The sequence below is a fragment of the Sinocyclocheilus rhinocerous genome, unplaced genomic scaffold, assembly GCF_001515625.1.
Source record: "Sinocyclocheilus rhinocerous isolate Xijiao unplaced genomic scaffold, SAMN03320098_v1.1 scaffold557, whole genome shotgun sequence".
NCBI lineage: Eukaryota > Metazoa > Chordata > Actinopteri > Cypriniformes > Cyprinidae > Sinocyclocheilus > Sinocyclocheilus rhinocerous.
Genome location: NW_015633548.1, coordinates 915,655 through 928,017, shown reverse-complemented (window position 1 = coordinate 928,017; position 12,363 = coordinate 915,655). Strand labels below are relative to the sequence as shown.

The following is a 12,363-nucleotide window of genomic DNA, read 5'->3' as shown; positions in this document are numbered from 1 at the left end:
ACTTCTAATCACATTTCATTGTGTCAAAAATTGTGACAAGGGTTGGTCTTTCTTGTCATTTTCACAAATTTTGGTTTGTGGCTCCATAGAGAGTTGTCACCCTCCTACACTGAAGATCTCTTTTCTTGCTGAGGTGTTAAAGTCAATGATGAATGTCGGCCTTTACCCACAGCTCTCATTATTCAAATGAACTGAATCCGTTTCCTTGACATCGGTCCAAAATAAAGTATGCTTATTGATGAAAAATAGCCCCAGAGCTACATTTTGCAGTCATTGGCTCTGTAAATGTGAGGACGATTTATTGTTCTCATTCCCCAAGCCTGCATTGTGCTATAAGCAACAGTATTGCAGTGTTAATGCCAGCCTTTTAGTGAACCTTTATAAACGCTAAGGATGTCCACTGAACTTAGTTGGTGTGTCATGACAAGATTTTCTCATAATTGAGAATAATTATTTGTCAAGGGGTACTGCCAAATTTGCGAGAAAAATACTTTGGGCTTTGTACCACAGTGCCAAAATACCACTTTGCCTGTTCTAAATATAATCAGCGATGGCAGTAAACACAACAGCTCATAATATAGATGGTGAGAAGACTTGATTTTCAACATCTAATGAGAGAGGTACATTGGAGGGTAATTGCAATGCCCTAGTTGGAAGAAAAATAGAACCATTCTTCTTTTATTTTCAGTAAAATGATTTTATTTCTTGAGCAGTGACCAAAAAGAAAAATTTGCCACGATCACACCGCCAGATTTGGGAGTTGTGGGAGTGAATCCCCTACATGATCATATTTTACTTAATGTGTCATTAAGTGTCCATAAAATTCAGTGTTTTCAACGGTCCCATGTTAGAGATATCATTATTGTGCTCATGAAGGTGATCTCTCAGAAGTCTTCTTAATCAAGGGGCTGTGAGAAGTTATCAGTGGTCCCTTGTTTACCATGGAGTTCTGGGATCAGCCTTATCTCAGCCGGCCAGAGAGTGGGGGTGTTTCCTTTGAACGGTGACGCATGACTCAGCCCTTCCTGTCACGCTGCGGTTTCCTCTCCGACCTCGACTCTCATTAATCCGATTGTTCCTCCACTCAGATTGATGCAAAACAGGTCTTTGGTCTCCTGCCGGTTCAAGGCATAAAACACATGACTTGATACATGGCCCTCAAATTCAGAAAAAAAAACATTCATTCATCAGGTTCCATGAAACCTTGTGTTTAACGGCAGAATATAAATGTATTTCAAAGACGTTAGCTAAAAAAGTTAATTTGCCCAACAGTTTTCCTCTTTTTTTTAAGGGAAGACCTGTTTTCTGTTTCTCACTTAAAGTAGAGGGTATTCACTGAAATCTTATAACTTTACGCCTTGGTATTTCCTTGTGTACATCCTGCTTTGATGTCAAAAGGCAAAAACTTCCTCTGTAAACTCCAGAGCAGAAATGTCATTCCTTATTACAAATGTTGGTTCAACAATTATGATTTCTCTAAATGTGTGTGTTTTTGTCTGATAGGTGCAAACCTTACACTGATCCTCTGCCTGTTGGAGATGTCACTGAATCGCACAACCATTATCCTCATAATTTGATTAAGGATGTCAGGAACAAGATTGAATTATTAAAAAGTAAAAACAAGGTATGGATTACAGTATGTACAATTTTGTTATTTATTACTAAAAGTTTTGCCTTCAGAGATGCACTTCTTTTTGTTCCCTTAATTAAGTTTTATGCATAAAGAAATTAGTATATATTTGAAAAAAATGTTTAGATCACGTACACTCACATGAGGTAAAAAGTAGCTGTTTTATTTTACATGTACATGTATATTTACAGGTTTCATCATGTTGAGATGACATGACCAGACAGAGTGTTACTTATTTTATCTTGGTAATAACTCCTGTTATTGCTCTCATAATGGGAATGCTGCATTGCTTCAGTGGTATTGGTAACTGAAAATTTTGCATGATGCTACACCCACATAGCTCGGTGTCAGCATATTGTCATACTGTGTTGATGACAGAAATATTGCTAACATAAAGAATACTGAGTGTACCTTTAAAAATGTATAAGATTTGTTAGTTAAAAATATGCATTCTGACTGTAAATGGAATAATTAAGTGGAAATGTATTAGTTTAAATGTCTGCAAATCTAACTTTTAAAACCAAAGCTTTTACATAATGCAGAAACTGGGTTGCTAATCCAGATTAATGATACTTTCAGCTTCATTTTGGCCCAAAATAATTGACCTCAAAATACTGCAGTTTATATGTTCAATGTTCATGGAAAAATGCTGATTTAGAAGTGAACGGAAATCATTTAAATCTTATGTAAAGCATACATCTGTCTTCCATTTAAAACTCATAAAGTCTATTGAACATTCAGATTACTAAATTGCCCTTTTAGAAATCATTTTGTGAAAATAGGTCTCAATATAATAAAGAAACCACAAAAAAAGCAACAATCTGCATTATGTTTCGAGACAGTGCAGTCCGCTTTAGTAGTCTTATTTGGCTGAAGTATCAATAGATTAGTGAAGAATGACATTCAGTGTGTGCATGTGAGTGACTATGTGTGTGTTCTCCCCTAATGGATCTGATAGCTGAGGCTCATTTAGCTCTGCTGTGAATTATGCTACGCTTCAGTCACCTTCAGTGGAGAACAGAGGCCAGTAAACAGGGCAGCTGCTGCTTTGAGTGGTGCCCCAGGACAGAGTTTATACTGATATATCAGTCCATCTTACTGAGCGCACTGAAGCCAGTAAAATCCTCATAAACAGAAATTTCTCCCAGGACTATTCATGCACTGAATGTTGATTGTTTCAGGCCTGTTTTCAAACACATGAGATGACTTTAAATGCTATTTATGTACAGGGCAGTCATTGTGGTCCCTCCAAAGTGTTGAAATCACATAAAAATGTGTGAAAAACAAGAGTGAGCTTTGTGGACACAGTAGAGTTCACAATGGCCCTGTTTAAATTTGACTGTATCACTTCAGGGATGAATCCAGACTGCTACAGTATGCATAGTTGTTTGCTTAGACAAATCTCCTATGTCTGTCACTCTATCATCCTTTGCTTGTGCTGCCAAATGTTACAGTGAACACTGCAGACATTATGGAAAACATCCCAGGAGGCCTTATTACCAAAACCACTCACCCAAAACTTAATGAAGCACAGGGTTTCATTTGTAGCATTCCTCTACACTTCAGTGTGACTGTACATAGAGCTGCTGTAACCTACCAGGTCAAGCATGTATTCAACTGCAAATCATCAGCTAAAAACTCTAAGTGATTTTTAGTCACCACCAAAAATATAAGCTTACAAGATTTTCCTTACAGCAAGATTTATGTGACACAGTATATTCTCACAGTAGGAATGTCATTTAAAACCAATCATGCCTGCCCTCCCTTGTGCTAGGAGGTTCGTTCTCACTATGGAATAGGTGTAAATTTTGAGGTTAGCTGTATTTAAAGGCTTTTGTGACAAATAGATGATGCTTTGCAGGGATGAAGCACAGCGGTCAGTGATAACAAGGCCCCATTTAACAGGGTGGGATTTGTTTAGGGTGAATTCCTTTCTGTCACCTCATATAAATTTTCCAGCACAGTGAATAACAGCCTGGTAAGAGTCCATCTGTGATGGTTCCTTGTAACCCCAAAATAAGAAAGGGCCGTCACAGCAACTAAAAGACAAAATAGGAAGGTCACTCTGAATTTCTGACTACATCATCAGATCGAGAGAAATGCAAAATGTCACTCAGGAAATTTGTCACTGAGTTTATCCAAAACATTGCATGAATAATGTGCATTCTATAATGAAATTACTTAACATAGAATAGAGGTATGTTTATGCTGAAAAGTATGCCAATTATGCGTCTTGTTTTCAGGTATATTTTAGTGCAGTGTGCCAATTAAAATCAGCTACACGTAAGACTAAACAGCGACATTACAACAAGTCCACAGATTTACATTAAATGAGCTCCACACCTCATTCTGTCTGTACAGCAGCGTAATGTTGTGTACAAAATAAATCCTAACCTTTTGTAAAAATTTGTTTCCATTAAATATTACTGTTCTACGTCTTTACAAACTAAAACAGACAAAAAATGTAAATACGTGTTGTTCAGAGCCAAAGCCATGCTTCTTACGTTTCAAATATGTCTTATAAACAGTCTGTGAACTCCAGGAAGTAAGCTGAAAAATGAGTATATTGCTCCAGAAATACACCTGGAGTGTTTCATACCTTTAATGTGACGGCCAGGAAAACAGATGTAGTTTGAAACTGAAAACAGAGCTCTGGAATCTGGTCTTTTGCCAAAAATCTGCATTATTATTATGTCTACATAGGCTATTAATGAGTTCCACTTGAATGGTGACAGTATTAAGCCAGGCATTTTAAATATGTATCAGGAAATGACATGGAACGCAGGCACACTTTCTGTGCTGTATTCTATGTGCTGCATTTGGCCTTAAAACTCCAGATGTGGTCTACTAAATGTGTGAGGCTGAGGAGTGTAAAAAGGTCCAGTTGTACAGTAAATTAGTCCTGTGACCCATCTGCTTACAGGAAATAAATGGCTCAAAGTTTAATGTCATAGGTACTGAGATGACATGATATTGTGTTATTCCTGTTAAAAGAATATGTTTTCAAATTACTGGTTTACATTCCTAATGATCTTCATCCATTTCCTTAGACTGTAAGCATTCTGATGGTGGAAACAGCTACTGTGTCAGGGATCTACTCCTGTACAGCAAAGAATGAACTTGGGAACCGGACCATGAGAATCCCTTTCTATGTGTATAGTAAGTGGACCGTTTTCATTTACTGAAAGTAAAAAAATACATTTTTTAAGACTTATGGCAACTTGTTTCTGATTTAAATTTTGACAGTTTTCGTTAATTTGATTCTACCACAGTACATATCCAAAATACCAGGGTAGTACCATGGTGCTTTTACTACCTTTTTTGTAAATGTACCCAGATTTTATTTTCATATATAAAAAAAATACTGTAAAACATTTTTTGGTTATCCTCACACTCATAATCATGCAGTATGTCATTAATCTTCACAGAACATTTTGTATTTTTAAATTATCTAATAATATTTCACAAATTCCATCTTTGTTTTGACTGCTAATAGTCTATTAACGCTGTGTTTTATTACATGATGAATTCTGGCTGACTTGTAACTGTACTCTGGGAAGTTAACATGTGTTATGCTTATGATAGAGCAGTATTGAAACAATTTTGCAGTGAAAAAAGCTCCTCACTCCAGGCAAAGGCTTGCAACTCCGCTCCCTGTTCTGCTTACATACTCTGGAATGGACTGTGGTACTGGAATGCCAATCTCTGTTTTATAATGAATCACTGTTATATGTAGCTGACTGGGGTCAAATGTGTCTGAAATGAGAAACCCATTCACTGAGTTACGTAATGAAGAGTGTGTCGGCTGTCAGAGTACTCAAAGCTGCCTAGATTAGAATGATGAGAAAAAACGAGCTGGAATGAATAGCAGCCGAGACTCGGGAAGCGTGAAAAATGAGAACTGTGCAATAAAAATGGAGACAGAAGATAAAATGGAGAATGTCAAGTGGCATGTCTCCAGAACAGAACAGAAAGCCCCAGAGAATATGCTGTGCTATGCAATAGGTGAAGATGACTTTGTGCGCAGGAATGCTGGTCAGAGGGATGAAATATAACAGCTGTTGCAACTCCGCTCCTTGTTCTGCTTACATACTCTGGAATGGACTGTGGTACTGGAATGCCAATCTCTGTTTTATAATGAATCACTGTTATATGTAGCTGACCGGGGTCAGATGTGTCTGAAATGAGAAACCCATTCACTGAGTTACGTAATGAAGAGTGTGTCGGCTGTCAGAGTACTCAAAGCTGCCTAGATTAGAATGATGAGAAAAAACGAGCTGGAATGAATAGCAGCCGAGACTCGGGAAGCGTGAAAAATGAGAACTGTGCAATAAAAATGGAGACAGAAGATAAAATGGAGGATGTCAAGTGGCATGTCTCCAGAACAGAACAGAAAGCCCCAGAGAATATGCTGTGCTATGCAAGAGGTGAAGATGACTTTGTGCGCAGGAATGCTGGTCAGAGGGATGAAATAGTAATAACAGCTGTCTCCTCTGGTGGGACGTATATTGCTGTGAATAAACAAGCGTTTGCTTGCTCCCTGGAGGCCTGACCTTAGCCTGGTTCCTATTGTAATGCTTCAGGTCAGCCATCGCTGCCGCCATTCGCCAGCAACATGCTTCCAATTAGGGGTGATGAAACAGGAAATAACTGCAAATTTGACATTCCTGGCATGGCAGCGTACAACTTTGTGTTTGTAGTACAGGCCAGAGTACGGTGATCTCTTTCAGCAGTACATCTATAGCGTAGTTTCAGGTCCCTCATGAGCCATATGTTTTGTGAGTTAGTCACGCTTTCTCTGATTGTCGAGTTACAGATTATGCATGAAAAGCACACAATAAATGCATCATGTTGACTGACATGTTCAATGAATTGTTCTTTTCCATCCTGATTCTTAATGTCTTATTTTCTTTTACCTTCACTAGATCAGGCACAGCCGTTCGAGATTGGGCCCTCGACAGCTGTTGCAGGAGATGACGTTACATTGACCTGCAGAGGCACAAGATACCGCTACGATAGGTTGCATTGGTATGGTCCACAGGGCCACATAGTTCCCAAAGGCCAAACCACTCTTCAGATCGAGCCCTACACCATATCTTTGTCCATCAAGTTGCCCAATGTCTCTAGAAACCACACACTGGGCTATGAATGCCAGGCTTTAAACATCAACTCCAATAAAGTGGTCAATACAACATCTCTTTTGACTATTAATGGTGAGTGTGAACTACCAAGAACCAAAAAAGTGAAAGCATCAGCGTACATCATATGATGTAATGTAAGACCCAGCTTATGTTACTGATCAGTGAGAAACAAATGGCACTGGTGCGTGAATCGCAGGAAGAGGGGTTGTTGTCGTCATACTTTCAGTTTTATGATTAATAGCCTTTATGGTTGGTTAACAATTAGTGTAAATGCAATACAATACAATCAATCAAAAAAAATATATATATAAAATATATATATATATAATTATTATAGTATAATGTAAAATACATTAATATACATTTATAAAAAAAATTACATGAAATAAATATTAATATTGAGCATTAAGGGAATTACTGTTTTCATGACAATAAGGCACTTCTAATTTTCATTACTGTATTTAAAGTACTTTACGAAAATAATTTAGAATCAAATGTATACATTTATCTATTAAATTAATGTTATGTTTTATGCATATATTTAATTAATACATAATTTTTTATTGCAGTAGTAAGAATGGGAGTTTTTTCATGAATGTAGACTTCTGAGAATTGGGATTAAAGTGTCATCAGAATAGAGCCATGATGTTGATGTGAAAGATCTTGGCAGTATTCTTATAATTCACCCTTGTGCATGAATTGCTTATATTGATATCTATAATCAAATAATTTTATAGAAGTGTGGCATGTTAATGAGAAAAATGTGTAACTCGCGTTTTCTGACACAGAGAGGCAAAGGCCCACAATGATGCAGAATCTGACCAATCAGGATGTGAACAGCAGCAGCACCCTGACTCTGGCCTGCTTGGCTAAGGGTATGCCAGAACCCGATATCAAATGGTACAAAGACAAGACTCCTGTCACAGAGGGACCAGGTGAGAAAGCACTAAAGGGATTTATATGTGGTCACAGGTGATATCAGCTATTTTACAGTGACTTTAAATGTAGATCCTTCTATCAGGGATCTGGATCTGTTTTATATGTTGCATCTTTCAATAATGCTTTCAGGTATCACTCTAAAAGATGGCGTTCTGATCATTGAGAGGGTGAAGAAGGATGATGAGGGCATTTATGAATGTCGTGCCAGCAATGATAGAGGGGAAGCAAAAACCAGTGCGGTCATTACTGTAGTGGGTGAGTACCAACTATTCACCTGCTTTTATTTCTTTATTCATCATTCATATTATCATAACTGTGCAAATTGTCCTTTGTGAAGATGATTCAAAATCTCGTAAGCACTGATTTTCCATATAGTAATGTAAACAGGACAAACAGCCTTTTTTGGCCAAACTTTGAATAACTACTGAATGAGAACGACAGACTAAGGCTGCCAGGAATACCATGTAAATTCCAGACTTTTATGATGGGGGTCTGGGAGTTAAAGTCAGGGTCCTCTCACAAGGGAGTTGACCTCTTCATAGTCTTTGAGGATATTCATTAAATGTTGATATCACCAAAACAAACATGCCCCTACCCCAAAAGGGTCTCGCCCCTATTTTGATAGCTCAGGCCCACACATATGTACACAACCCAGGCAACGATTATGGCGGAATCTGCTGTATTATTATCTGCTGTATTAAACATTATCTTACTTTCGGACACACACTGGGAGCTGATGCTTAAAACAGACAGTGGAGGAGGTTTAGACGCTCCAGGCTTATAGGGTGTGGAAATGAATGTGTCTTTATCATAGCTGAAGGGAACGACAATACGATTGCAGATGAACAAACAAGCGAACATGACACACGAGCATATTCAAGCAAAAGCCAGCATATATTAGTTCTGTGAAACAAAGCAAAACCAATGTTACTCACCTATCGAGAAGAAACAAAGCAACCCCGGCATCCAATCGCAGACCTTCCCGCTCCTTGAGTTCTCTCCAGCGCTGGAAAGCTGATCCGAAATTTACACAGGTCCTACTTCTTGCCTTATCGTTAGCCTTCTTTTGTTCCACAGACGTTTTCCTCTTGTTTTTTATCCGCCAACTCTATCCATCGTCGCTTGGCTCGGCTAATGTCCGTCCTGTGCACTGAGCGCTCTCTCCTCTACATAATGAGTAGACACGCCCCTTACTGCTGATTGGCTACAAGTTTGTTTTGGTACTCGGCCCGACTCAGTTTTCTAAAGCGTTTTTGAAAAACTACATACCCCACCTTTAATGACCAATGAGAAATGTCTTTAAAGAAGCAGGAGGTTTAATATGAACAAAATTCTTGTCTCTGCACTCCTCAAAACCAACTGCACTGCTCATCTCAGTAGTGAAATTCAGTTACACTGTATATCCTGTAAAAAAACTAGCTTGACTTGATTCAGCAAACCCAAGCCAAACACATTCATTCAAGGAGAGCAGAGTGTGCCTTGAATTCTTTTGGAAATCAAAATTCCTTTTGCTACATGTAGTATATGAACACGGAGTACATGACAAATGAGAACAAGTGAGCTGGATCCTATCCAGTGGAATGCTGCACAAACATTGTAGATCAAACTCAAATTTGGTGCAAAGGCAGAAAGCAGCACTGCATGACAAATCCAGTTTATATGTTGTGAAATGTGGTTTTGTATTTGGTACACTTGGTATGTGATTACATGTTCAAATTATATTAAAAACATGATTATCTGTGCAGATAAAATTTGTTTGACAAAAACATTGTGATGTCTAATATTTATTAGACAAAAGCATTGTGATGAATATGGTACAGATGGTTCTCTCATTGAAAACATACTGTTTCTGCACACAGGAGAAGACGGTAAACCAAATATTGAGGTGATCATCTTGGTGTCTACTGGAGCAGTAGCAACGTTTCTTTGGATAATGCTCATTCTCTTTATCCGTAAATTAAGAAAGGTAACTAAGGACTTGACAGTAACTATACGTAAACTGTTCCTGAACTACCGTAAGATGTTTTTACAGTTTTTGAAATAAGTAAATACTCTTACAATTAAAATAACTGATTCCTATTTATTTTATTTTTTAAATGCAATTTATTCCTTTGATGGCAAAGCTGAATTTTCAGCAGCCATTACTCCAGTTACATCTACTCTGAAAACTTTATCTTCTAGTGTGCACACTAATGTTTATGTAACTTACAGTGATTTGTTGTTTTATTTATGTTACTTAGTCATGGTTTTCTCTCAAAACTCTCAAAGATGTGTGTGAAATTATCTAATCAGAGCCCCAGCAATCATGCAACTACATAGGAAGAATGACAGAACCCTGTTCTATTTTGTCTGAATATTCTGTTTTATGAACTATTTATTTATTTCTACCAGCCAAGTTCAGCAGATTTAAAGACGGGGTACCTGTCCATCATCATGGATCCCGACCAGATCCCCCTTGATGAGCAGTGTGATCGTCTGCCCTATGACAGCAACAAATGGGAGTTCCCCAGAGACCGTCTCAGGCTCGGTGAGTTCTTTTTCAGTCACCTTTACGAGCTAAAATTTTTTTTTTTCCTCTGAGAGCAAAGCATCTGATATAAACAGGAATGAACTCAAGTCCTTCCTGATTCAAAAGTTATTCGTTCATAGCTCATTAGAGATATCATGCTTCGTTTAAGTAGTAACTTTTTCAATATTATTTTAATATTTTTCTATATTCAATTAATATAGATGGCATAGCTCATATGACTTAGTTTTGGAAGAATTTCATTTAAAATTATTGATTCATGTTGAAGTCCTCAAGTCCTTCCTGATTCAAAAGTTATTCGTTCATAGCTCATTAGAGATATCATGCTTCGTTTAAGTAGTAACTTTTTCAATATTATTTTAATATTTTTCTATATTCAATCAATATAGATGGCATAGCTCATATGACTTAGTTTTGGAAGAATTTCATTTAAAATTATTGATTCATGTTGAAGTCTCTTTCTTGTGGTACTGAACATGAGCCATAAAATACAAAGACAAACTTACTAATACACAGCTCAACACAATTGGCTCTTTCTGCTCCTTAATTGCCTTAATCCTCAGGCCTATTGTTTGAGAATGGTGGGCATCAGGGTTGTCTAAGTTTTCAAAAGAAAATATTATGCTTTTATATATTAGCAAGCCGCTTCTGTCTTTCAGTCTTAACTGCTCCATGAATTCTCAGTGGAGGGTAAGTCAAGCAGTCCCAACCTCAGCAGGCTGTTTTAATTACAGCCTCACATCTTTCCTGACAGGGCATCCTGCCTGATTTATGAGCCCCCAGGACACGGCTAGCTCATGTAGACGCTCTCTCTCTTTCTCTCTGTAACAGGTAAAACTTTGGGCCATGGAGCATTTGGAAAAGTTGTAGAGGCCTCTGCATTTGGCATAGACAAGATTTCTACTTGCAAAACGGTGGCAGTGAAAATGCTGAAAGGTAACTGCAACATGTTATGTTTTAATGGGCTCCAAAAGCCATTACAATTACAATAAAATAAAATAAAAATGATCAGCTGCATGAACTTCAAAGTATATGCAAAACCTTATGGTAATGTTCTCTAGCAAGATTTGGAGAGTGATCCAATGAGCATCTCGTGCTTCAGTGGAAGAAAAAAAACACAAATTTACACAAATTTACTTATTCGATTAGTGATCTAGAAATAGACCAACAGAGCGTTTCTTTGTTTGAAATTTCAGCTTTAAACTTTATTTTAATTCCCAGATTTTGATTGTGGTTTCAGACTTTTAGACCTAACAATGTAATGCTATGAGATCAACAGAAACAGTACAAGAACAGAAAGTACTTAGTTGAATGTAATCAACATTCCTGTATGTTTTCTCACATCACAAATTTCCTCTATTAGACAGAAATGTAAAGCCTTTTTATGGCCACATTGAATACATGGATCTAGTATATTGAATGCTAATGTTAATCAGATATTGAAAACAGAACTCCATAGTGGATCTTTTGGTATTCGTGCATGTTTCTTGAGTGCATATGAAGATAATTAGCAGCTGTTCAGGGTATTGCATGCTGCAAGTGATAGTCCACAGATATAAAACCTTGGACAACAACATACGTAAGTGAACTGAATGTGCAAATACACACGTAGCATTTATCACTGACCCATGAACAGATGTTTCTTAGATCACACCAAACCAGAACCAGCACGCTTCGCGTAATTGGTCAGTGTTTGCTATTTTATTGCTTATTTCCAAAATGTCCACTGTAATACAACAATATCGAGTCAACACAGGGAATTTGTGTTATGCATTCAAATATTTTGCATTAAAATATTTTGGTCTAGTAGGACTGTATCCGCATGTGGTTGTATTTGTTTAAACTCTGTCCGTCTGGTCAACTGTCTGCAACGTTTGTTTAGTGATGGTGCGTTATTGCAGAGTGATGAGCGCCGCTCTGGTGGTGGTGGTGTTTTGTCTGCTCTTGATGATGATAAATCTCTGGGCACATTAGATGTGCGTTCCCACTAGTGTTATTATATTAGTCTTCCCTGTGCATTAAACATAGAACTAGAGGCAAGACTGATGCCTCCTTATGCACCACAGGTCACCTCTTAATAAAAAGCAGTTCCCTTCATTTAAATCCATTCTAATTATCAAATCTAC

The 12,363-nt window shown here is 37.6% G+C and overlaps 1 protein-coding gene across 1 annotated transcript in view; it reads left to right on the top strand.

Annotated features, from left to right (window-relative positions):
* LOC107744528 (vascular endothelial growth factor receptor kdr-like) overlaps positions 1 to 12,363 on the top strand; it is a 50,959-nt gene that overhangs the window by 22,793 nt on the left and 15,803 nt on the right. The window contains exons 11-18 of the mRNA XM_016558224.1: positions 1,504 to 1,624; positions 4,681 to 4,789; positions 6,556 to 6,843; positions 7,560 to 7,706; positions 7,840 to 7,965; positions 9,570 to 9,676; positions 10,102 to 10,237; positions 11,069 to 11,173. Of these exons, the coding sequence (XP_016413710.1) occupies positions 1,504 to 1,624; positions 4,681 to 4,789; positions 6,556 to 6,843; positions 7,560 to 7,706; positions 7,840 to 7,965; positions 9,570 to 9,676; positions 10,102 to 10,237; positions 11,069 to 11,173 (1,139 nt within the window). The remainder of the gene's footprint in view (positions 1 to 1,503; positions 1,625 to 4,680; positions 4,790 to 6,555; positions 6,844 to 7,559; positions 7,707 to 7,839; positions 7,966 to 9,569; positions 9,677 to 10,101; positions 10,238 to 11,068; positions 11,174 to 12,363) is intronic.